General features: G+C 39.3%; 2 protein-coding genes across 3 annotated transcripts in view; one reads left to right on the top strand and one right to left on the bottom strand.

Annotated features, from left to right (window-relative positions):
• The window catches only part of SLC2A12 (solute carrier family 2 member 12), a 59,644-nt gene extending 53,932 nt beyond the window's left edge, over positions 1–5,712 (top strand). The window contains exon 5 of the mRNA XM_061130423.1: positions 3,817–5,712. Coding sequence (XP_060986406.1) covers positions 3,817–3,970 — 154 coding nt within the window. The 3' untranslated portion in view covers positions 3,971–5,712. The remainder of the gene's footprint in view (positions 1–3,816) is intronic.
• A 188-nt stretch (positions 5,713–5,900) lies between these two features.
• Positions 5,901–27,732, bottom strand: part of TBPL1 (TATA-box binding protein like 1) — a 37,587-nt gene continuing 15,755 nt past the window's right edge. For both annotated transcript variants that reach the window (XM_061130425.1, XM_061130424.1), the window contains 6 exons: positions 14,681–14,859; positions 13,146–13,228; positions 12,923–12,986; positions 11,303–11,406; positions 11,118–11,212; positions 5,901–8,239 (listed from right to left, as the gene is read on the bottom strand). In XM_061130425.1, coding sequence (XP_060986408.1) covers positions 8,160–8,239; positions 11,118–11,212; positions 11,303–11,406; positions 12,923–12,986; positions 13,146–13,228; positions 14,681–14,815 — 561 coding nt within the window. In that variant the 5' untranslated portion in view covers positions 14,816–14,859 and the 3' untranslated portion in view covers positions 5,901–8,159. The remainder of the gene's footprint in view (positions 8,240–11,117; positions 11,213–11,302; positions 11,407–12,922; positions 12,987–13,145; positions 13,229–14,680; positions 14,860–27,732) is intronic.

Raw genomic sequence — 27,732 nt, 5'->3', positions numbered from 1 at the left:
TTTCAAATGAGTCAGCTCTTCGCATCAGGTGGCCAAAGTACTGGAGCTTCAGCTTCAACATCAGTCCTTCCAATGTGTATTCAGGCCCATACGGTTCTACAGAGCCTACCACTCTTCCCCGCTTTCACTCTCATCAACTGTATAGGTCATTCTGCTGTATCCCAAACACACCAAGAAATGCTCAAGACTCAGGGTCTGTGCCCTAGTTTTTGTATACTTAGTTCACTGTAGTTTCCCAGCACCTGGAATAATTTCTTTGCATATAATTGAAGCACATTATTGAAAATGAATGGATGAATGAATGAATGAATTGGATATAGGAGTAAGGTAATGAAGTAGTGGGGCTTCTCCAGTGCCTCAGCGTTAAAAGAATCCACCTGCAATGCAGGAGATGTGGGTTCAGTCCCTGGGTTGGCCAGACCCCCTGGAGAAGGAAATGGCAACCCACTCCAGTATTCTTACCTGGGAAATCCCATGGACAGAGGACCCTGGCAGCTACAGTCCATGAAGTTGCAAAAGAGTTGGACACGACTGAGCAACTAAACCACAGCAGTGAAATAGTCAGCATAATAACTAAATTTTTAGTTTGAGAAGCCGCATGGATGGTAAAATGGGGGAGCCTGAAAGAGAACTTGGTTTCAGAGCTGGGAAGATTATAGAGATGTCCATTTGACATCAGATGGATGGTATTCATTGGCAGCTGGATATGTAAGTATGAGATTTTGGAGACATTCAGAGTCTGGGTCAGATTTGGGAGTAAATGGTATGCAGGTTATGGAACCAGATGAGGTCATCTAGTCGGAGAGCAGAGAAAAGAGAATGAGGTCCGGGACCAAGCCCTAGTTAATGCCAACATTTAGAGAACAAGCAGGGGAGAGTGAGCGTGGAAAGCGCCGAAAAGGAGCCAACAGTGGGGCTGGAGAGGAGCCCGGAAAATATGGAATTACTGAAGCCAGGAGGAGTGCTGTGGGAAGGCGGCAGCAAATGATGTTAAATGCTGCTGAGTGGCCAAGTGCGGGGGGGGGGGGGGGGTGCTGACTGCGGGTTGTTGGGTACAGTCTCCATGGGGTTGGGAGGACAGAGGTGACCAAGGAGGCTTGAGTGTGGAAGTGTGTGAAGACGTCAGCTACAGTCTGGTTTTGCTGGGAATGGGAACAAACAGGACGATCATGGTCTCGACTGTCTTAACCCATCACTTCTCCTTTCACAAGCCTCCCACTCACCCTCGGGCCACTCTGCATTTCAGCTCGCTCTCTCAAACACCCACCAGGACTGGGAATCCACTGAAGAGTCATCACCCACTCCTTTCTCATGTTAGATTCCATGCACCAGCCCTCCGTTTACCCTGTCCCCTCTCCTGTCATTGTTCAGGCAAATCTCAGCTCTGATTAAGTCTATTCTTAGCCTGTTCTTCCCCTGCATCCGAGGAACTACACATGTCTGGAGAAAATAGCCAACTGTGCTAGGTAAGTTCAGTTTTAAATAGCTGAATGTAAATCTCAAATAGGTTTTCAGGAATGTCCTTACCGCAGTTGGTTTTCCTACTGTCCTAGATGGCGACCTCACACTCTGTCACCCGTCACACCTCCAGCATCCCGTCCCACTTCCTCACCCCCTGCTGATGGTCTTGGCCTTTTAGTTCACAAAAAAAAAAAAAAAAGAGAGAGAGAGAGAGAGAGAAATAGCTCACCTCATGCTCTATACCATCTATTAAACTACCTACATCGATGCCCATTTTCTGTGCCTTGGTATAAAGGTCAATTCTTCCATTTGTCTTGAGTATGTCATCAATCTCCCCCGTCTATGGGATTATCACTACACACACACACACTCACACACACTCACACACACACACACACACACACACACACACACACACAGAGCTACAGTACTTCCCATCCTAAACAAAATACCTCCCTAGACCTCAAATCTCCAGTTCCCCTCAGGTACCACCCACTCCTTGCCCCCACTGTTCAGTTACAGGGTATTTTATGTTTGTTGTCTCCACATCCTTCCCTCTCATCCTTTATTGAACTTACTCCGCTCAGGCTTTTCTTTCTTTTCTTTCTCACTCCCCGTGACTTCTGTTACCAAACCCGTTATGTTCCTGTGTTATGTGACTCTAGCAGTATGTGTCCAGTTCTTCACACTCCCTATCTTTAAACGCTTTTCCTTTTCTTCTAGACTCGAGCAGTATGTGTCCAGTTCTTCACGCTCCCTATCTTTAAACGCTTTTCCTTTTCTTCTAGAATATTGTATTTTCTTGGCTTTCCTCCCTCATCGGTATCTCCTTGGTCTCCTCTGTTTCCCCTTCCGTCCTTCCTTCCTTCCTCCCTCCAAATACCGTAATGCCTAGGGCTCAATCCTTGATCTCCGTCTACACTCACTTCTTGGGTGTATTCCCCTGGCTTTATAAGCCATCCATAAATTGATGATTCACAAATGATTTTCTCTGGTCTCTGACCTTTTACCTGATTTTCAATTCCCAAATCTGTCTACTTGACATCTTCGCTTACAATGTCCATAGGCATCTCTAATTTAACATGACCTACACAGAACTCTGGATTCCTGGTACCACTGACCGCCCTTCTCATATTTCCTCCACAAGTCTTTTGCTTGGGGGAGCCTCTGAGGCCAAGTGTGCTTCTGAGGCCAGAGGCTTAGGATTCATCCATGCTATTCCTTACACTGTCAGTCAGTCTTGTTAGCTGTGAACATACACTTTCTACCAGTACTAGTCTAAATCCAAGCCACCGTCTCTTATCTGGACTAACCTCCAAACTAGTCCTCTTCAACTTCCACCTTCTGCAGTCCATCCTCCGTACAGCAGCTAGATGGATCTTTTAAAAATGTCATTCTTCAGCTCAAAATCCTACTACATTTCAAATGAAATTCATGCTTCTTACCTATGGCTGCTGCCTACCCCTCCAGCCTCACCTCTGTCATTCACGTACTCGCTATGTTCTGGCCACACTGGACTTTCCGTAAATGGTCCTTAGTTGCAGTCCTTTCCATGGTTTCCTCCCTAACTTCATTCCAGTTTCTGATCAAATGTCACCTCATCTTTGGAGACGCCAGCAGTATGATAAAGTCCTCCCCGTCCCCACTACGTCATTCTTTTCCGCTTTCCTGGTTGACTTTTCTCATTAGCACTCTTACTAGTTGAAGTCACATGCTTATGTGGCTTGTCTCCTTTGTTAAGATGTAAGATCCTAGAAAGCAAGGTCTTTATCTACTCCAACCACACAACACCTGGAATGTTGTAGCCACTCAACGAACTGGATAAACCATAGGATGGTATATTTAAGGAGAAAGGTTCAAAGGTGGTCTTTTTTAAAAGTAAACATAAACTACTAGAGCATGTTTCTATGCTGATGGAAATAATCTTGTAGAAATGAATTTGTTAAAGCAGGAGCAAAAAAATAATGCAGAAAGCAGAATGTGTAGACACAAATATAGGCATATTGGTAACCAGCCTGAGAAACGGGGGAAAAAAAAAATCAGAGGATCTGGGTTGTAATCTCCACTCATTCTATGTAAGACTACCCTTGGGATCCTTCCTTGCAGACAGGAATGCCATGGTTGTTCTGAGAAGACACCCCACCTTACCCTTTGCATGAGATTGATCAAAGGTTTGTGGTGCCTGGAATTTCGTGACACATGGAAACTTTGCAATAAACATTGGTCTTTTTTGCACAGCTAAAACATTAAAGCCCCAGGGTGATTTTAAAAAATGATAGCCTGCACATTTCCCCCCCTCCCCCAAATACTGTAAATTAAGAATGACATTTTCATTAGTGTCTCTTTCTCTTTCAGGAATTATGTGAAAAACAACATTTGCTTTATGAGTCATCACCGGGAGGAATTAGTGCCAAAACATCTTCAAAAAAGCAACCCCCAAGAGCAGTTCTTGGAGTCTAAAAAGCTACGGGGTAAGGGACAGCCAAGGCAGCTTTCTTCAGAGATCTAATGGCCTCCAAACCCTTCAAGGGTTGATAAAGAAAGAGAACACTTAGGGTGTCTTCCTACCAATATGTATTAGCCACTCCCACGTTTTCTGTCCAGGGTCATGGAACTATTTTAAAATGGATATCCTGAAATTATACCGTCTTCACTCATTACCCTGCCCCCCAAAGGAACCATGAAAGGTGTTTCAGGAACAAGGTCCCAGGTGGTCTCTTTCTTACTCTGAGCAGGATACCAGGATAAAAATAATACCACCTGGTTCAGTATTTTCCACCTTCTTCACAGAGCAGCCTTTGAAAGATGATGAACTAGTGATGCTCCGAGAGCAACTTTTATCTTAAGGTTTGTTATGCACAGAGGCCTGTTACGGCTTTATTATTCAGACACATAAGCTGTCTGAACATAAGCTGATGGTTCTTTGCCTACCAACACACTCCCCACACTAGGTCTTGTGTAAAAAAGAACCAAGACACAATATGGACAATTGCACACATGTTCTAGGTTAGGATAGGGTCCTGGTTAGGACTTCAGTGATCATTTCTAATTATAGTTCAACAAGTATAAAGATTATCCATCTTATTTTATGAATCATGGACTGCAATGTAATTCAAAATATTCTTTTATGAATTTGATGTTAGTATTACAAAGTATTAAAAAGAAGCAACTCTGCAATAGTTGAGAAAGATAAGCATTTTTCTATCCATTAAAAAATGTATGAGTAGAAAGGATACTTTCAAAATCGTGGGATCATATTTATTTAGTAGTAGTTGTTAGTAAAACATGAGAAAAGGAGTCAGGTCATTAGGTTATTTATCCAAATCTGTTAAGTAGTTAGGTTTTGAGTTACTAAGTTAAGCTTACTCACGTCTCTCTTTGTAAGGCTTTCATAACTTAGATCCATAGTTTCCTGCAGTTCTTCACATGCCTCAGGAATATCACTACCTCAGGTTACAGCCTACGGGCCATAATTGATGCTGACTTTCAGATACTTGCAGACATAATAAATGACATCTAGACATGGGGACAATTCCCTCACTATGTTCTTTTCTATGATGAAACAGAGATCACTGACTGTACCAGAAACGTGGGTTTTCACTCACACAGTAATGAACTGCTCTTTTCTGTACTGCACCAGTTGAATTTGAAGATGTGGGGAGGCATTTTATCAATACAGTTTGGTACACTGGTAGAAAATCTACAATAAAAAATCTCAAACCATTTATGCAGTAATTCACTAAATGACTTAAGCTATGGGAAACACACACAAAATGTATTGAACAACCCAAGTTGAAAAAGAATACAAAAATATGATTACTCTGAAGAAAAGAGAATCCTCAGAGTCAAAAGCTCTTTTCATTTAGCCTGAAATTTTTGTATCAGCCCATAACAAATTGTCCCAGTTTGATATAAGGAAGTAAGATCTACTGCAGTCCTTTATAATGAAGTGGTCAGACTTCAGTCTCTGTAAGCAACAGTAAAACTGTATTATCAGAAACTCAGGAGAATGACTAAAAGTCCTGGTGCTGAAAAACACTATCTGCATTAAAATTGGCAGGGGAACATATGAAGAAAGATCTGCAATCTCCATTCTGCACAGTACATTTCTCACACAAGTTAGAGCATGCACTGTTCATTTGTTCTGGAAGAAGGGAAAGTATGTTCTGTAGAGGTAATTGATTGAAGAAATTTATTAAGAACCTTCAATGGAATTATATGCCGACATTAAAAAAAGGTCAAGACAGGTAATTAATTGGTATGATTTTTTTTTCTTTGCCAAGCATCTCAGATTGTAAGATACTAACAAAATTGTTAAACTGTGCAAGTCCAAACACTGTGTATCCTTTAGCAATTTCATGGCTTAGCCATGCATTGTAAATGGGCAGGGAACTGTTTATAAACTTAGCAGGTTTATCATTAAGTGATTTCAACTTCAGTATCTTAAACATTCTATTTTTCTTTTATTATTCAGAATCTATAATGAAACAATTCTATTTACAAACTGATTTTTATCCAATACAACCCCAACTACAGCATTTTCACTTTCAAAAATAAAAAGGGGGAATACTTATAATTTTTATGTATATATTTACAGTTTTTATTTATAAAAAAATGTACAGCACTTGTGAGAAGCCAGAAGACATCAGACGCACTCATTTCCTACCAGCTTTACGCATAGTGGGTCACACCCATGACACTTTGCCAGGCGACACACGAGCAGCAGCCCTGAAACCAGACCCAGATTGTCCTCCTTCCTCTTTTCTGAGAAAGCGTTTTGATGAGCTACTGAGCTACCTAGTTTTCAAGTCACTCCAATACTGAAAAATCTTACAACATTTGGATCTGCATCTTGGCTACATCATCATGTTCCCCCCCTCCCTCCTTCTCTATTTCTTTTTCTGTGAACACTGCAGAACAGGAGGTCACTTAATTACTGTTAAGTTTAAGTGAAAACTCAAATTTTTCAAACAGTCTGCCCAGAACCTATGATTTTCATTGAATTTTATTCTGTATATATTTTATGAGGCTACCTACCCCACTGGATCTTAAAACGAAGCAAGTAAACACAAATGTAAAAAGGGAGAAAGAAGTCTGAAAATCACAATTAAGTCTCTCCCAAGAGAGAAAATATAAAAGTTAGCCCTTGCCTCCAACTTAGGAAGAGTGAGAGGAAGGGCAGGGGAAGGTATCAAGAAGAAGACAAAGATAAACATAAAATAATATGTATTGTTCAGTACGGTTTTCAAGATTTTAGAACATAGTAGGGAAAATGTACTAGAATATAGAGGTTAAGGTGTTCCAATTTTTCACAAAGGTTCCAAAACATTTTGGAAAATCAAGGTTTCAGTGGAAGACTGTGTTGTATTATTATCTCTATTAATGTTAATTGAGAAGCTGATACGACTCTCCGCTTAGTTTTACTTCTATGTAAAATCACTGTTAGCTAATACTCAATTGGTCGAGCACCACTGCAGCTTGATACTGTATTACCATTCCTGGGCTCATGGGTGAGCCAGAGTCACTGGTTCACAAATGCGTATTTACTGTTAACTATAAAGGCGCAATCCCATGTATGGAATAGTCACTCTTTAGCTTCATTCAATAAGACACAGCAAGGGGAAAGACTTATCTTGCAAAATGGCTTTCAAGTTCAAGTTGAACTGTAGTATTAATAAAGTCACACTGGGGCACTTCTTGTTAAAACAGCACAATGGTTCAACTTCTGACAAGACTCTTAATATACAGCCTTGAGTATCAACCTCAGATTATTCTTTTCCTATAACCAAAGTTGAGTCTTTCCAGAATAACAAAGGTACATATGAGGTACAACCCATCACAGCTTTTCTCGTATTTATCTTGAAGGTAATAAGAGGTTTCTTCTTTTAAAACTACAACTCTGCAACTTTTAAAAGATGGTTAACATTTTCTACCATGTTAAATTAGCAACATAAAACATTATGCTTAATCTATAAAGTTCTACTCTGCTTCCCTACAATTTATATACATGTTTTCATTTCTAATCTTCAAGAAAAAAAAAATTCCTACTTGATATTTGGTAACAGAGCATTAAAAGATACTATACACATGTGGCTTATGTATATTTACAAAATACACTTCAAAACGAAGCTGACACACTTTAGCAAAAGTCTAAGCTTGCATAGATTAAAAAAAAGAATTATGAATACAATTTTTGTTAAAATAGAAAAATGGGGAATAAAAGTTATAGAATGGATATGAAGAGAGATCTTTTCCAAACTTTTATTTGTGCACATTCAATTGAAAAAGATAACTTTTACAGGTTCTTTGGTGCCCATATTCAGCATACAAAAATGTAAAAGACTATTCACAAATAAAACACATTAGCTCAAACTGGAAAAAAAATAATGACAACAACAAAACAATCTGCGCTAGTGCACACGGAGACAGCTCTGCTCGTGGGGACATGAAAATTACTGCGAAAATAAATAGAAATGTCCTTTTGTAAAAGCAGCAATGTCATGTCTTGTAAACTTCCTTTTTATATTACAGCAAGGTTTGAAATAAAATCCAAAGGGCCTTGAGCTTACACTGTAGCTGTGAAAGAATAAAAGAGTCTATTTCCTCAGTTACTGTTGGTCCGGTTTTCCTTGTGAGTCCAATGTGCAGCAGGTTTTAAAAGGTGCTCAGTTAAGGATTCTAACCAAGTAAGTGGTGAATTATAAAATCTCTTTCCTGCTTTCAAACACGAACGGGTAAATCTGTTCCACAGCGGTAGCAACAGCCTTTACGTTGGGTCCTGCAACAACACAATGGAGGAAGAGGTGAGGAGAGGCAGAAGAAAAGGAGGAAAAGCTCATTTCCCAGAATTATAAAGAACTCAGTACTTCAGAATATCAGGTTGTTCTTTTAAAAATCTACACTTATATAACTGTACACACAGTCATAGTAAAAACAAAGAAATACAATTTTTTATGAAAAATGAAAGGCAATCAAACACAAAATGATGTTATTCATCTTGGTTTGGGCACCACTATGAAAAGAAAGTATATTAAAACACACACACACACAATCATGAGGAAAATACAAAGTGCTAAAACACGCTCATTAAAGGAAGGACTAACAAATGCAACTAGACAGCTATTAACCTATGATCCTTTTGGTCACTGTAGCCTGGCTTCTGGTTAGGCTATGACTGAAGCTCATCACAGGAGTATCGAGGAACCCAGCAGAAGTGAAACAAACCTGCCACCAGAGTTGGGAAACCCGGGGCTGTTATAAACTGCACGGTCTCAACATCCCCACGGATTTACCACTATGTGGGATTCACATCTTTATTACTCATCTGGTCATTCACCCTTACAGCTTACTTCGGTGGCTCAGTGGAAAAGAATCTGCCTGCCAATGCAGGAGACGCCAGTTTGATTCCTGAACTGGGAAGATCCCCTGGAGAAGGAAATGGCAACCCACTTCAGTATTCTTGTCTGGGAAATCCCATGGACAGAAGAGCCTGGCAGTTCATGGGGTCGCAAAGAGTCAGACATGACTTAGTGACTGAACAATAACTGCCAATTAAAAACAAAAAAGCACCAGGGGATGAGGTGATGCAATATATTTATTAATCCATACAATGCTAAGAATAAAATATGTAGGCTTTCATCTAAATAGCTAAAAAAATATATAGAAAAGAACAATGAAAAATATTTTCATAAAACCTATTTTGAATAAATACATAAATACGTGTTTTTTTCCCCTACTAACATTTACACTTACTTTTTGAAAGATCCTAAAAACGTACATATGCATCCACTGGGAACCCTTTTCTGACTCACCTCAGTCCCTCCAGAGAATAGAGCTCTGCCCATCGGGACCACTCTGAATGTGTCCACTGAACTAACAGTTCAAAGGGTGTTCCAGATGTTAATATATAATGCATACTAGGTAACCAGGTCAATGGTCTGCAGTTTGCCATTGTGTTTATTTTCTATTAACTTAATGTATATATTTTACATAAGCATTATTTTATTCCATACTTCTTGTTTAGTCATTAAGTCGTGTCCGACTTTTTTGCAACCCCATGGACTATAGCCCACCAGGCTCTTCAGTCCATGGGATTTCCCAGGTAAGAATACTGGAGTGGGTTGCCATGTCCTTCTTCAGGGGAATCTTCCCAACCCAGGGATCAAACCGAGTCTCCTGCTTGGCAGGCAGATTCTTTACCACTAAGCCACCAGGGAAGCCAAATTCCATAATTAGCAAGGATTTAATATATTTTAGAGCCTCTGTGAGGTCTGAGCTCCAACGTGTAGAAACCCAAAGAAGGAAAGAAACAGACTTGTTCCTCAGCACTCCATTTTTTAAGATCCAGGCGTGATCCTGGCAAGAGCCTTTAAAAGTCTCCAAGGAAGATGTGAAAACCCATGGATGAATCAAAACTAAAGCTTTTCTATTGAAGGTTTATAGGTGTATTTTCCTTCAAGGATTAATGCAATAAAAGGAAAATTCAAAGACCCAAAGAAGTTTTCCTTAATTTTGCCAAAGGTTGGATCTGACTCCCAAGTAATGTCTATGAACAATTTATAACCACAATACCATAAAAAAATCACTCTGCATGCTAAATGCTACCCTTTGACATCTATGCCTAGTCTTCTGAAATCACCTCTTCCAAATAATTAAAAAGACTTGAAAGATGTAACAAAATACACATTACAAATAGATACCAATTATATTTGAATGTTTTGCTCATGTAAAACCTCTATGAAGTTCACAAAATAGGCTCCTCTTGAGTATTTTAGATGCAAGACATCATAAACTTAAAAACAACGAATGAAAACATATACTAGAGTATTCTTAATTCCAAACTGAAAACCCAAATGCCCATGGGACGATATATTCACACACTGGGTACTAAACAGCAATAAGAACGACTGATGCACAACTATGTGGAACAATACAGATGAATATACTACGGTAATGATGAAGATAAAGAAGAGAGACACAAAACGGTATACATAAGATTTCAAAATAGTATATAAAAGCAGGTTAAACTCATCTACTATGTTTGCCAACAAAGGTCCATAGAGTCAAAGCTATGGTTTTTCCAGTAGTCCTGTACAGATGTGAGAGTTGGATCATATGGAAGGCTGAGTGCTGAAGAATTGATGCTTTTGAACTGTGGTGCTGGAGAAGACTCTTGAGAGTCCCCTGGACAGCAAGGAGATCAAACCAGGCAATCCTAAATGGAATCAATCCTGATTTTGGAATCAATCCAACTGGAAGGACTGATGCTGAAACTGAAGCTCCAATACTTTGGTCATCTGATGTGAAGAACAGACTCACTGGAAAAGACTCTGATGCTGGGAAAGACTGAAGGCAGGAAAAGAAGGGGGCAACAGAGGATGAGATGGTTGGACAGCATCACTGACTCAATGGACATGAGTTTGAGCAAACTCTGGGAAATAGTGAAGAACAGGGAAGCCTGGTATGCTATAGTCCATGGGGTTGCAAAAGAGTCAGACACGACTTAGTAGCTGAACAACAACTGTGTTAAAAAATGAGGAGACTGGCTCTCTGAGGAGGGCAGAGAAAAAGCAGACTTTATCTCCATTTTGGTATGAACACCTCCTTATCTCATTCAATTCATAATTGACAAGCTTGGTTTCAATATCATAAAATACCTGTTACTGTGATACTTCCTGTTGAAAAAATCTGTAATGTAGCTCTTAGCGATTTTATCCGATAGCACACAGCAGGATGAAGTTCAGGTTCATAACTATACCAAAAAAGCCACAATTAATATAAATATTATAGACTCACAAGTAATTTCAATTTGGTAAGTTATGTTGATTCTTCGAAGACCTACCTGGCATGAGGTCTATTGTTCTTTGTGAATTCTGGCAAACGGATTTCAAATGGCATGTTACACACTGCCAAAACGTTAACAACCTTAAAATCTGTAAATATTACCTTTAGGAGAGAAGTAAAACCAATGAATTATTTTGAAACAAACAAAAAAACTTTACTCATCATGGCAATCTTAATTTTAAATCTTAAATTTTAATCCTTAAAAATAAGAGCAAACAAGATAAACAGAAATTTAAAGCATGATTTAGTATTTTAAGTTACCAGACACTCCTTAATGCTGTAATTAAGCAGGGAGGGGGGAGCTCAAAAACTTTATTAAAAAATAAACAAAGCCTGAGATAATGGCATGAATAAAATAGTACATCTGAGTCTTCTGAATTTTATTTTAAGATTGTACTTTAAACGGGATATTTAATCTAGCAGTGTAAGATGGAAAACAGTGAGGAAACATTAAAGCAGATTCCTCCAAAAAGAGTCAAAATGGAAAAGCTGTTATTTCAAACTCAAAAAGCAGTGGACACTGAGCTCCAAAGGCCAGACTTTTTCTTACATGCAGTAGGGTAAAATGATGTTTCTGCGAATTCAGTTAGATGTTTGCTCATTTGGGGGGACAGAATGAGGAACAGAGAGACAAAATTGTGTCTTTAACTCACTGGGATTTCTCTCAACATCTCGAATGTAATGCCAAGAAAAGAGGCTCCAAGGCTGAAAATAATGTCCTCTCAACATTAATAACTTTAGCCACTTCTACCAATATTTTAATGGTTTTACCTTGTTATCTTTTCAACTGTTCCTAGTAAAATCATGAATCCGGATGAACTAACTATCCTCCACCTCAGCAGAGGCAGGAGGCAGTGAGAGTCACGAGGCGTGCCCAGCGGCCCTGGCTTCAGTCACGGCTGTCCACCGCGCTGCTGGCTGGCACCAGCACCCCACGCCCCCCGAACCTCGGTGCCTGCCTAGCGCCTTCCGGCTCAGGGGAGACCGCCGTCATCAGAGAGACCTGACCCCCACCCCCTCCCACCCAAATCCCAAACTGCCCAGGCCCATCTCTTCAGGAACAACAGCCCTCCTTTTCCTTTTATTTACTCATCATTTCTAAGTGACCCAGAGAGTCCAGGATACATATTCATTTTATTCAAACTTATGCCTCTAGAAACTGTAAGGCTGACCTGCTAGAGACGGTCACCTTCCGAGGCTGAGAGCCTGCTAACCAGCGTGTACGTGTCAGCAGGGCCCGACAGCTCTCGCTCATCATCCTCACACGGCCTTCCTGTCATGATCAAACACAGACTGTGTGTGTGTGCATGTGTGTGTGAGAGTGTGAGAGAGAGAGAGAAGTGAAAAATGTAAGGAGTTGAAAAGTAGTTAATCTATAAGGAAACAAGTTTCCATGGGAAAGAAATTTGTGAAAAAGCCAGGATCCCACAGAAACACCCATGTGGGCAAAGTCTGCACTACATTTTTGAGCTGAAGGACAGAATTATACAACTTAGAAAAAGGTCAATCATAAGAGGAGTTTGAGGGGACTTCTTCAAACCATTAAATTATATATATATTAATTTACAGAAATAAATTTTTGGGTATCTGTAGCTTGGATAGCTTTTGAAAACGTTACCTGAAATCCTAGTTTCTGGAGACTACGGGCTAAACGTCTGGCACCAAATTTAGCTTCTTCTTCACTATGGGTTGAAAGAAAGAAAAAGATTATCAGTTACACAGGAAATAAATTTTATACTGAGGAACACAACAAACTATACATGTGATTTTGTTTTCAAGTCTGGAAAAATGTCTTTCCCATGAGGGGAAAATTAAAAAATAAAAACCCAAGTAACATTTACCTTGTTGCTCCAGTGCAAATAATTTTTCCTGAGGACCAAATTGTAGCTGTAATTCTAGGCTTTCTAAGCTTCATTAATACTTTCTGCAAAAAGAAAAGAAAACCAAAAACCCAACAGCTTGGTTAATTTCCACACATGGTTCTACTCTATGTGGCCATTTTATGTTTAAATACTACTTCGAGCTTACCCAAGACTGAAATAACTGTTCTCCAAACCACCCATTCTGAAATGTAGAACTTCACTGAACATAAAGAACGTATTAATTCAAAAGGACATTTAATTAATAAAAAATCCAAGGCCTGTATATATCTCTCACTTTATACTTGAAATCAATGTACTACAAGTACACATTCCGACTTCTCACTCTGCTCACCTAACTAGAACTTGTAATTTGCATGGATCCTCGAACATGCCAAACCGTGCATGCCTTAGGAACTTGGCATAGCTGTTCCTTTCATCCGGTATTCTCCTCCTTCAGGCCTCTCACCAGATGTCATCTCTACAGAGAGACCTTCCCTGACCATTTCACCAAAACCCCCATCCCTGCACCCCTCGGTGACTTCCAGCCCTGCTCTTCTCTGCTTCATGGTGCTCATTACTTTCTTCCGTGTCTTACAGCTGATATGCCTATTACATACTCATGACTGATGTGCAAATCTTGAATGCAGGAGGAAGTTTGGAGCTGGAGATGTAATTTTAGATTCCTTAGAAATGAAAGGCACTTAAAGCTATGGATTTGGATTAAATTATCTACAGTGTGAGTGTAAAGAGGTCAAGGATTAAGGTCCAATATAACACGTGAATTTAAATTTTCATTGCAACTCTTCATTTGTGGCAATATTTAATAAATAGCCATAATATATAAAACAGCTAGATGTTTTACTGAATATGTAACAAAAAAAGGAACTGGACATTTCTTCTTAAAACTCTTGTTACATTCTGAGTTCCTCTCTTTCTCTGTCATATGTTGTAATATTAAATTAGAAAGCTAGTAAACCTGGGGAGACCCAAATTATCACAGGCTCAAAATAAAATTTGAGCTAAAATACATTATAAAATTTCTTACCTAAGTGGCTGCGAAACAGAGCTTTTTCTTCATTTAGTTGTCTTTCTCTACCAGCTTGTCCATCAACTCAAGATGTTAACCTTCCCAGGAATAATAACTTGTCTGCCATATGGCATGCTCAAGTTTCAATGCAGCATTAAGCCTGTCCCTCTCTTTTTAGCAGATTATTTACTTCTTTTTAAAAGTGAAGATGGCATTATTGATGAACATGAAAATCTTTAATTGTGACTCACTAAAATTTTTAATTGAATTTAATTCATCTGTACTTCATTTCTAGCCTGAAGAACTAATGCAAACTTACCAAGATATACTGGCATCTAATTTTTAGAGCTTCAGCAGAGCCTTCATACCCATTCTCAATTTTTATAATAAATGTATAAGGTACTGTCCTCATTCTTTACTTAGTATGTCATTCACAGCACTATAAAATTAGGCTATGTAGCACACATAACAAAAATCAGATACTTACTCCAACATCACGCTTATAAATTACGTTTGCTCCCTCTAAAGCAATCTTCCTTAAGTTCAAATGGCATCTTGTTCTAAAAACACAGACTACATTTGTAATTAGAATGTCCAATGCAACATCACTGTCTGCATCCATTGGGGTAGTTTAAAAACTTGGCTTCCCACCACGAAGATCACATCCTGAGAAATAAAAACAAATAATTAAATAATTAAACTCAAATGTTCTGTTAATATTTTGGTCACAAGGAATCTTGAAAACTAAAATGCAAGAAGTAGATCTCTATTTTTTATTTTTCAAGTGTTATTCCAATCATGTCCTTTCTTTTCTCCATGAAAACCGTCACTTTTTAAAACATAACGTGTCATAGAAAGTCTTTGAAAATCTGAATCTAACTTTCACTCCTTAAAACCAATCAGTCAGTACCTTTTACATGCCAGGAACTTGCCAGACTTAACTCCTGCAACTCGCCTTTGCAGCCACCACTTTCCAGGGGTGCCCCGGCCATGGTGATTCTCCAAACACACCATGTCCAAGGGCTGGACTCTCTGTGGTCCCAATGTCCAAGCATTAATGGTACTAAAACCCACCTCATACGACGTGAAAGGGCTATGTAAAGAATGGCCTGCTTTTTCTCTATTCCGGTAGGGCCACTGACTTTCTTAAGTTTTAAGACACAGCAATATTAATAATAACATTTATTAACAGACTTTCCTCATTTACTAGTCATTCATTCATTAATCACTTATTGAAAACCTCTACACACGGAGGAGACTGGAGAAAAACAGAAATAAGGCAAGGTCTTCTGTCCTGAGGGAGCTCACCAGCCTGTGTATGTACACGGAAGCTCTAACCAACAGCTGCTTAGCACAATGCCATTTTTACCAAGACCCCAATCTTATAGAATGCCTATCTTCTCAAAACAATGACAGGAATATTTCTAAAAACAAACAAAAATGAGCCCTAGTTTTTACCAAGTACACGATCTACGTCCAGCTAAAGTATTTTCTCTTTGAGTATTCACATCTTAAAAAATAAGTAATGGTAATTCAGTTGACCTACCCCAGAAGGGAAAAATCAGAAAATGGTAACAATGCTACTATAATTATCTTTATAATTCCTTGAAGCACAATATGAAAAAGAACTAGTACTCTTTATAAGGATTCAAATTATTATATGACTAAAAAATGAAGCCAAGAGTCCAAATAAAAAAAAAATTCTACCTTGTTTTTCTGCCTTTTAGTTTCTGGTAGGACACAATGAGAAGTCAGGTGGAGACTTTTAGCATCTCTGTAGGATCATACCGCATTGAACTCTGTGTATCATCTGAACCTCAACTTCATTCTATTTTCTTCCTTATATTTAGTTCAATCTACCTATTTTTTTGTTTTTCTGTTCTTTGTGCTTGAGCAACCTCAAATGATTCTTGGGTACAAGAGGCGGGGAGGGGGTGGCAGTGATGTCTGAGGGATAGATATATAGGTGGACAGATTAATAAACAGGACAGAAGCAGTTATCAGTGGTGATCTTTAAGTGCACACTCAACATTCGACTCACCACCGACTATTCTGAGGACTCAGGCCAATTATACAATCTATCTGCATCTTGATTTTCTCACCTATGACATGAAATGGACAGTGCCTAATAGTGCCATGGGAATGACATAAAATGTATGAGAAGTACTTAACACATACACTTGGAAAATAGTAACACAAAAAATAACACTGATTAGGGGTAAAAGTTTAAGTCCAAGTCCACAGGTAGAGCAGAGGTTTCTCAGCATCACTTTCCATGATTATATCATAACCCAGACATTGTTCCACTTGCTACTAGAACTGGAAGTAACTGTGAGGCAGAGGCTCCTGACTGCTCACCCCAACACCCATTCACCCCTCCTTCACAATGAACAGGACCCAGATGTCTAGCTGGATACACTGTGGCAGAAAAAAAAAAAAAATCTATACATTTTAGCCTCCCTGGCAACAGACATTCCCCAAGAGGACACAGGCTCTGTACTGTCAAAGAAATGTAAAACAATATGGCTTCATGACTTTTGAGAAGTCTGCTCAGAGGGACCGAATTAACCAGAAGACCCTTTTGCCTTTCTGCTCTTCATTCTTGCTGGATGGAGTCTGGATATGAGAGCTGGAGCTCAAGAAGACATTCGGGATCGTGAGATGGGTATGGAAGAAGAGTGAGACAGAAGAAGCCTGTGACCCTGATTCTGTGAAACTTCTGATCACCCCCATCATCTTCTAATTCTAGACTTTATGAACGTGAGGGAAAAATCAATTTCTATTTTAAGCCCTCCTGTGGACTTTAGCTATATGCAGCCAGATCTGATCCTGACTGATACACATCCCATGATAAGAGGCCACAAAAACCATGACTGAGAAGAGAAATTACATATGAAGGAACTATGTTGAATTTATTGCCTCACACAGACTTTTTACATCAAACAGGCTAAAACAAATGATTCAGATCTCCTACTCTGAGTATTACCTGCTGAACTGTCTGGAAAGACTACAAGGATAACATACAAGGGAAAAATAAGTCAAGAAAGAAGGGGGAAAGCAAACTTTGAGAATGCAAAGAAGCCTTGAAATTAATTAAAATTTGATGATTGTTTTCATACATCAGCAACTTAAAATCTAAAAATGAAGTCATGGGCATAGATAAGTTAGGAAGTCTTCATATTTCAGATGAGCAACCTAGCAAACAGTCTCGGAAGATGTATCATTGATTTAAGAGGTTTTAAATCAAGAGTAAAATATGAGAAAGCCATTACTAAGGAAAACAAAGAGGCAGGCATACTATATGAAAACCCCAGATTTTTAAAGCAGTATTAAAAAAGAGACCCATTTGCAAACAGTTTATCTATCTTGTAAAACAAGAGTAGTACTGAAAACGATTCACTTCTTACAGCTAAGCACTTCGTATCACTTTTAAGTAGGATAATTCAAACGGCAATCCAGTGAGAGAGACGAATCTCAGTTGCTACAGAGTACCTGACAGCCTATCATAGTCCTTCCAATTCTGAGTGAAGCTAAATCATTTATCAGTGCGTGAAAAATTCTACCTGAGTAAACTTAACTCTCAGCATTAAGGAGGAATGCATTACCTCTAAAATTAGTTCAAAAGGCTCACATTATTCCTAAAACATATACATAACTCTTTTTTATTAATTAATTTAAATCACTGCAGATGGTGACTGCAGCCATGAAATTAAGATGCTTGCTCCTTAGAAGAAAAGCTATGACCAACCTAGACAGCATATTAAAAAGCAGAGACATCACTTTGCCTACAAAGATCTATATAGTCAAAGCTATAGTTTTTCCAGTAGTCATGTATGGATGTGAGAGTTGAACTGTAAAGAAAGCTGAGCACTGAAGAATTGATGCTTTTGAACTGTGGTGTTGGAGAAGACTCTTGAGAGTCCCTTGGACTGCAAGAAGATCCAACCAGTCCATCCTAAAAGAAATCAGTCCTGAATGTTCATTGGAAGGACTGATGTTGAAGCTGAAACTCCAATACTTTGGCCACCTGAAGTGAAGAACTGACTCACTGGAAAAGACCCTGATGCTGGGAAAGACTGAAGGCAGGAGAAGGGGATGACAGAAGATGAGATGGTTGGATGGCATCACTGACTTGGACATGAGTGTGAGCAAGCTCGAAGAATTGGTGATGGACAGGAAAGCCTGGTGTGCTGTAGTCCATGTGGTTGCAAAGAGTTGGGCATGACTGAGCAACTGAACTGAACTGAATTTACTTTTTAATTGAAGGATAATTGCTTTACAGAATTTTGTTGTTTTCTGTTAAACCTCAACATGAATGAGCCATAGGTATACATATGTCCCCATCCTCTTGAATCTCCCTCCCATCTCCCTCCTCATCCCACCCATCTAGATATAGAGCCCCTGTCTGAGTTCCCTGAGACATATGGCAAATCCCCATTGGCTATCTATTTTACATATTATAATATAAGTTTTTATGTTACTCCCTCCATACATCTCACCCTCTCCTCCCCTCTCCCCAGGAATACTGAAGTCACGTGTCTTTCAATTTTGGTTTCCTTAGGAGTGGGATTGCTGGGTCATGCAGTGGCAGGGTGGGGGGCCCTGAGTGCAGCAGAGCATGCACTTCTGAAGGAGGTTGGCATTATCTCCATTACCTCCACCATAGTTTGCCCTCAGGTCAAACAACAGGGAGGGAACACTGCCTCCCTCATCAACAGAAAACTGGATTAAAGATTTACTGAGCATGGCCCTGCCCATCAGAACAAGACCCAGCTTCCCCCTGTCAGTCTCCCATCAGGAAGCTTCCATAAGTCTCTTTATCCATCAGAGGGCAGACAGAATGAAAATCACAATCACAGAGAACTAATGATCACATGGACCACAGGCTTGTCTAATTCAATGAAACCATGAGCCATGCCACGTAGGGCCACCCAAAATGGATGGGTCACGCTGGAGAGTTTTGACAAAATGTGATCCACTGGAGAAGGGAATGGCAAACCACTTCAGTATTCTTGCTTTGAGAACCCCATGAACAGTAAGAAAAGGCAAAAAGATAGGACACTGAAAGATGAACTCCCCAAGGTTGGTAGGTGCCCAATATGCTACTAGAGAACAGTGGAGAAACAACTCCAGAAGAATGAAGAGATGGAGTTAAAGCAAAAACAACACCCAGTTGTGGATGTCACTGGTGATGGAAGTAAAGTTCAATGCTGCAAAGAATATTGCATAGGAACCTGGGATGTTAGGTCCATGAATCAAGACAAATTGGAAGTGGTCAAACAGGAGATGGCAAGATGAAGATTTTAGAAATCAGTGAACTAAAATGGACTGGAATGGGTGAATTTAACTCAGACGCCCATTATATCTACTACTGTGGGCAAGAATCCTTTAGAAGAAATGGAGTAGCCAGCATAGTTAACAAAACAGAGTCCAAAATGCAGTACTTGGGTGCAATCTCAAAAATGACAGAATGACCTCTGTTCGTTTCCAAGGCAAACCAGTCAATATCACAGTAATCCAAGTCTAGGCCCCAACCAGTAAAGCTGAAGCTGAAGCTGAACGGTTCTAGGAAGACCTACAAGACCTTCTAGAACTAACACCAAGAAAGCATGTCCTCTTCATCACAGGGGACTGGAATGCAAAAGTAGGAAGTCAAGAAACACCTGGAGTAACAGGCAAATTGGGCCTTGTCCAGTACAGAATGAAGCAGGGCAAAGGCTAATAGAGTTTTCCCAAGAGAACCCACTGGTCATAGCAAACACCTGCTTCCAACAACACAAGAAAAGCCTCTACACATGGACATCACCAGATGATCAATACCAAAATCAGACTGACTATATTCTTTGCAGCCAAAGATGGAGAAGCTCTATACAGTAAGCAAAAATAAGACCGGGAGCTGACTGTGGCTCAGATCATGAACTCCTTATTGCCAAATTCAGATTTAAGTTAAAGAAAGTAGGGAAACCGCTGGACCATTCAGGTATGACTTAAATAAAATCCCTTACAATTATACAGTGGAAGTGACAAGTAGATTCAAGGGATCAGATCTGCTAGACACAGTGCCTGAAGAACTAAGGATGGAGGTCAGTGATACTATTCAGGAGGCAGTGATCAAGACCATCCCCAAGAAAAAGAAATGCAAGAAGGCAAAATGGCTGTCTGAGGAGGCCTTACAAATAGCTGAGAAAAGAAGAGAAGCTACAAGCAAAGGAGAAAATGAAAGATATATCCATTTGAATGCAGAGCCTCCAAAGTAAGGAGAGATAAGAAAGTCTTCCTCAGTGATCAGTGCAAATAAATAGAGGAAAACAACAGAATGGGAACGACTAGAGATCTCTTCAAGAAAATTAGAGATACCAAGGGAACATTTCATGCAAAGATGGGCCCAATAAAGAAAAGAAATGGCATGGACCTAACAGAAGCAGAAGATATTAAGAAGAGGTGACAAGAATACACAGAAGAACTGTACAAAAAAGATTTTCATGACCCAGATAACCATGGTGGTGTGACCACTCATCTAGAGCCAGACATCCTGGAATGTGAAGTCAAGTGGGCCTTAGGAAGCATCACTACGAACAAAGCTAGTGGAGGTGATGGAATTCCAGTTGAACTATTTCAAATCCTGAAAGATGATGCTATGAAAGTGCTGCACTCAATATGTCAGCAAATTTGGAAAACTCAGCAGTGGCCACAGGACTGGAAAAGGTCAGTTTTTATTGCAATCCCAAAGAAAGGCAATGCCAAAGAATGCTCAAACTACCGCACAATTGCACTCATCTTACATGCTAGCAAAGTAATGCTCAAGATCCTCCAGGCCAGCCTTCAACAGTATGTGAACCGTGAACTTCCAGATGTTCAGGCCAGATTTAGAAGAGGCAGAGGAACCAGAGATCTAATTGCCAACATTAGCTGGACCACATATAAAGTAAGAGAGTTCCAAAAAAATATCTACTTCTGCTTTATTGACTACACCAAAGCCTTTGACTGTGCGGATCACAACAAACTGTGGAAAATTCTTAAAGAGATTGGAATACCAGATCACCTTACCTGCCTCCTAAAAAATCTGTATGCAGGTCAAGAAGCAACAGTTAGAACTGGACATGGAACAACAGATTGGTTCCAAATTGGGAAAGGAGTACATCAAGGCTGTATATTGTCACCCTGCTTATTTAACTTATATGCAGAATACATCATGTGAAATGCCAGGCTGGATGAAGCAGAAGCTGGAATCAAGATTGCCAGGAGAAATATCAATAACTTCAGATATGCAGATGACACCACCTATGGCAGAAAGCCAAGAACTAAAGAGCCTTTTGATGAAAGTGAAAGAGGAGAGTGAAAAAGTTGGCTTAAAACTCAACATTCAGAAAACTAAGATCATGGCATCTGGTCCCATTACTTCATGGCAATTAGATGTGGAAACAATGGAAACAGTGAGTGACTTTATTTTTTGGGGTTCCAATATCACTGCAGATGGTGACTATAGCCATGAAATTCAAAGACGCTTGGTCCTTGGAAGAAAAGCTCCAACAAACCTAGACAGCATGTTAAAAAGCAGAGCCATTACTTTGCCAACAAAGGTCTGTCTAGTCAAAGCTCTGGTTTTTCCAGTGGTCACGTATGGATGTGAGAGTTGCACTATAAAGAAATGAACTGTGGTGTTGCAGAAGACTCTGGAGAGTCCCCTGGACTGCAAGGAGATCCAACCAGTCCATCCTAAAGGAGATCAGTCCTGGGTGGTCATTGGAAGGACTGAAGCTGAAGCTGAAACTCCAATACTTTGGCCACCTGATGTGAAGAGCTGACTCACTGGAAAAAGACCCTGATGCTGGGAAAGACTGAAGGTAGGAGGAGAAGGGGATGACAGAGGAGGAGACGGTTGGATGGCATCACCGACTTGATGGACATGAGTTTGAGTAAGCTCCAGGAGTCAGTGATGGACAGGGAATCCTGGGTGCTGCAGTCCATGGGGTCACAAAGAGTCAAACATGACTGAGTGACTGAACTGAACTGAACTGATGGTGGTTTCCGCCTTATGGCAGAAAGCGAAGAAGAATTAAAGAGCCTCTTCATGCAAGTGAAAGAGGAGAGTGAAAAAGCTGGCTTAAAACTCAACATTCAGAAAACAAAGACCATGGCATCCAGTCTCATCACTTCATGGCAAATAGATGGGCAAACAATAGAAACAGTGACAGACTTTATTTTTTGGGCTCCAAAATCACTGCAGATGACTGCAGACATGAAATTTGGACGCTTGATCCTTGGAAGAAAAGCTATGACAAACCTAGACAGCATATTAAAAAGCAGAGACATTACTTTCCCAACAAAGGTCCATCTAGTCAAAGCCATGGTTTTTCCAGTAATCATGTATAGATGTGAGAGTTGGACTATAAAGAAAGCTGAGTGTCGAAGAACTGATGCTTTTGAACTGTGGTGTTGGAGAAGACTCTTGAGAGTTCCTTGGACTGCAAGGAGATCCAACCAGTCAATCCTAAAGGAAATCAGTCCTAAATATTCATTGGAAGGACTGATGCTGAAGCTCAAACTCCAATTCTTTGGCCACCTGATGCAAAGAACTAACTCATTCAAAAAGACCCTGATGCTGGGAAAAATTGAAGGCAGGATGAAAAGGGGATGACAGAGGATGAGATGATTGGATGGCATCACCGACTTGATGGACAGGAGTTTGAGTAAGCTCTCGGAGCTGGTGATGGACAGGGAAGCCTGGCGTGCTGCAGTCCCTGAGGTCACAAAGAGTCGGACACATCTGAGCAACTGAACTGAACTGATGGTGGTTTTATTCCTAGGTTTTCTAAGGAATCTCTATACTGCCTTCCATAGTGGATGTATCAATTTACATTCCCACCAACAAGTACAAGAGGGTTCCCTTTCCTCCACACCCTCTTCAGCATTTATTGTTTGTAGGCTTTTTGATGATGGCCATTCTGACCGATGTGAGGTAATATCCCACATTGTAGTTTTGATTTGCATTTCTCTAATAATGAGCGATGTTGAGCATCTTTTCATGTGTCTGTTAGCCATCTGTATGTCCTCTTTGGAGAAATGTCTGTTAGGTCTTTTTCCCACTTTTTGATTGGGTTGTTTTTCTGGTCTTGAGTTGTATGAGCTGCTTGTATATTTTTGAAATTAATCCTTTGTCAGTTGTTTCATTTGCTATTATTTTCTCCCATTCTTAAGGTTGTCTTTTCACCTTGCTTATCGTTTCCTTTGCTGTGCAAAAGCTTTTAAATTTAATCAGGTCCCACTTGTTTACTTTAAAACATACCCATAACTTAAAACACAGTTTAAACGCACACACATACACAGCTACAGCTCTTAAAAAAAGATGGGGATAATTAATTCCCAGTGGTGGAGAAATATTCCAAATTGCTTGTAACTATGGTACCTATAGTTCCCTATGGTACCTCGAAGTTCCTTGATAGCTCAGACAGTAAAGCATCGCCTACAATGTGGGAGACCTGGGTTCGATCCCTGGGTCAGGAAGATCCTCTGGAGAAGGAGATGGCAACCCACTCCAGTACTCTTGCCTGGAAAATCCCATGGACGGAGGAGCATGGAAGGCTACAGTCCATGGGGCTTCAAAGAGTTGGACACGACTGAGCAACTTCACTTTTCATGGTATCTATAGTTAAACATCTGGATTATTTATTTCACTTATTATATTATGCAGGTTAAAGACTACATGTGAAAGTCACATGACTTGGCACCATATCTCATACATAGTAAATGTTCTATTACTATTTGGTGAATAAACGCTAGAAAAATCCAACAGTTCAATCTTCAGTTTAAATTAAAATTCTCATTAGCTAGAATCCCGAACTATTATTTTTTTTAATACTGGGTATGGAAAAATTAAAAAAAAAACAAAAACAAAAACTAAAAACTCCTGAAGAAAGTGTTCAGGTCAAGTCCAGCCTGCTTTATTTATTTATTTATTTATTTATTTATTTTTTCATTTATTTTTGTTAGTTGGAGGCTAATTACTTTACAATACTGTAGTGGTTTTTGCCATACATTGACATGAATCAGCCATGGATTTACATGGAACCATTAAGTTAGAAGCAAAATGAATCTAAAGCAGAGTGAGTGCCACTAGTCTACTAAATCTCAAAATTGACGTAAACTAACCATAAGTGTTTAGTTGATGATAATACATTATTATTAAAGAAAAACAACACGTAACAGAAAGAAAAAAAACAAGAACTAAAAGCAAGTCTGAAACTTCAGTTCCAAAGCCACTCATTTTCATTTAAATGAAGAAGAGCTAAGAGTCTTTTTCTTCCCTACGTGCCCCTTAATATCCATGAAAATGCTTATGTAGTGTTCTTTACTGTATTTCACGATGGCTTACACATTTAAAACTTTTAAACTTGTTTGCATGCATCCAAGGGAAATATGTTTCAGCAAATCCACAAAAAAAGAATAGCATTTTAAAGTGGCATTTAAATTTACAAAGCTGTTAAGCCTGCTAACACTATAGCACAAAATACTTAAGACAACATAAATGACAAAAACAAACATCTTTGTTCCTACCACCCAGCTTAAAAAAGTATAATTTACAATACAATGGACGTCTCCCCTCTTACTCTTCTCCTAGATAAGGTCCTCATTCCTTTCCTCTGGAGAAAACTCTATTCTGCCGAACTGTCGTTTCATCATTCTCACATATTCCTTTTAAAGTTATGACATACACATTATATCCTTGAACCCAATAAGTCATTTAAAAAATACATTAATGGATTTGGCTTGCTAATACTTCATTTTGGATTAATACATCTATTTTTGTAAGCAGAATTTGTCTACAATCCTTCCTTGGACTTTCTTTATCTGGTTTGAGTATCATGATGATACCAGACTTACTAGACAAGTTAGGTTACTTTCTTCTTTAAAAAAAAAAAAAAAATCTCTGGAAGACAGTTTCAGAAGACCTCATTTGAAAACTGTCTTGACTTGTTTCTTGTTTCCTTTGTGGATTTTAAAAGATTGATTCAATTTAAGAGTTTTAAGACATTTGATGTCTTCTATTTCTTCCTTGATCAGTTTTCCCAAATTAAATTTTCTTGGCAAATTTTCCAGTTCTTCTAAAATTTAACATTTTATGGCATATAATTTTTCATGGTTTTCCTACAAATTTTAAAAACTCAACTTCAGTATACTTATCTCTTCATCATAGTATCATTTATCCCTGCTTTTTTTTCTATCATCAATCTTGCTGAAAAGTTCTTTTGCTTTTTGTTTGTTCAAAGGAAAAACTATTGGTAGTTCAATCCTCTTTATTAAATTTTTTTTTTTTTTGCCTTATGTTCTTCCTTCTACAGATCTACTCTTTTCTTGATTTCTTATATTGGAAAGCAAATTGGATGTGTAATATGTCAGTTTTGAACTTTTTCTCTCTTCTTGTATGAGCATTTAGAGCAATGATAACCAAGTGCATTCAGTATATCTGAAGTTGGATATATAATGCTTTCACTATCCCTTGATTCTAACAATAGCTGCATTTCCATTATTATTTTTCTTAAGGCTACTTATTTACAAATTCTTTATCTTTAGACATATGTAGCTTTTAAAATCACTAGCAATGAGGAAGTGCTAACTTAAAAGAATGAGATACCACTACTCATACTGGTAAACATCAAACATTGTTGATGAATGCATCTTGAGAAATTATTCAACTGAGAAAAACATAAATAAAGATGATATACTGCAATTCTGTTAAGAGAAACCTACGTGCCAGTGCAGAAAGGGTTGGTTAAATAAAGCATAGCGCAGTCTAATACAACAGACTACTGAAGTGACTCTATAAATTATAACTACATGGATATAGACAGAGGTTCACAATGTGAAAACAAACATACAGTTGACAGAGTTCACTTTGGTTTCCACACCTACGTATGTACTAAAAATGCCAAAACGTTAACAATTACCCTACTCAGAGAACTGGCAGCAGGGTGACTGGTCCTCTCCCCACTGCCCGAGGCCTAACATTGAGACGTGATCCAACAAGGTGTTTTGTCCTGTTTCTCAAGTAAATGCCAAATATGAGTTTATCAAGTATTTCCTTCTAATAAAAAGCAAAGCTGAAAGTTGAAGCTGTCCTACTTCAGGAAATAACATATTTCTAGCATTGTATTAAGATGCACCATTGAGTTGAAGCATGTTTTTATGGACAAGTTAGGTCCTCCTGGTGGTATTCCAAGCGCAACCTTAAAAGCATCAACTGGAAAACATCGCCACCTCCTGGTTTTTAAGACAAATTACATCCAACACTACCACATTTAGAATTTTCCAACCAGGAAAGAAGGAAACCGCAACCCACGCTAGCCAGTGTTCTTGTCTGGGAAATGCCATAGACACAAGGGGGCCTGGCGGGCTGCTACAGTCCCTGGGGTCACAAAAGAGCTGGACATGGCTTGGCAACTGAGCACACCGGGAAAGATGGTTTAAACTAAAAGGGCACAACAAACGCTGTTACCAAAACAAAGCAAAAATAACCCTAAAAGCTAACAAAAAGCCAAAAGAATAAAATAAAACTGGGAATACAGCAAAGTAGATTCCGGCTACTTGTAAGTGTACTTAAGCTGGATCTGAGGATACGGTGGGTGGGTCCTCAAAGGTTTAACCACAGAACCACTCTCCATGGTTTGAGAAATGGCAGGCAGAGACAGAGACTGGATACAGTCCAGTTGCAAACACACTGTGAGCCCAGGTGGTGTCCTAGGGATCGCTCTCTCCTACGAACAAGACATGCCCCCCAAACTAACTGCATATTCCTTATAAAGCTCCAAAATAGCAGTTTAGGAGAGAGACACTTTGTGTTCCTGATTCCAACAGATTACTCAACCATCTCTCACTACACACCTGTGACCAAGATGGAGAAAGGCTAAAATTCTGCCTTTTACAAACAGGGTCTCCTTTCACACAGGTTTAATATTATAGTACAGCATAATCCTTAGAAAGAGGGTGCCGCCCTAGCGTTCACATTTAGGTGTGTGTCACTGGGTAAGTTACCTAACCTCTCTCTTAAGTCCCAATTTTCTCTTCCGAAAAATTGGTGATAATATCATCGTATCCCCCAGGGTGTTTTTAAGAAGTAGGGACTAATTATCTGTGTTAAGTACACAGCATACAGCGTGTATTCACTAAATGGTAACTATTACCATTTAATAGATTCACAGGTATAATATTGTAAGCAGATGGTATTAATGAACTGACACAAAACTTGAGAACAATCATATTAACAGATAGGAAAAAAAAAAAAACCAGACCATAATAGGTTAGGCAGGGGTCAGCAAAATAACAACCAATGGGCCAGGCCCTGATTTTTTTTGAAAAGTCTTACTGAAACATAGTCATGCTCATGTGTTTACTTAATGACTATGTGGCAGACATGAGCAGTTGTTAAAATGAAAGTGAAAGGCACTCAATGGTGTCTGAATCTTTGCGACCCCATGGACTATACAGTACATGGAATTCTCCAGCAGAATACTGAAGTGGGTAGCCTTTCCCTTCTCCAAGGGA

This window comes from Dama dama, chromosome 26, assembly GCF_033118175.1.
Source record: "Dama dama isolate Ldn47 chromosome 26, ASM3311817v1, whole genome shotgun sequence".
In the NCBI taxonomy this organism is placed as follows: Eukaryota; Metazoa; Chordata; class Mammalia; order Artiodactyla; family Cervidae; genus Dama; species Dama dama.
The sequence above is the reverse complement of the archived record's forward strand: the minus strand, read 5'-3'. Positions and strand labels throughout refer to the sequence as shown.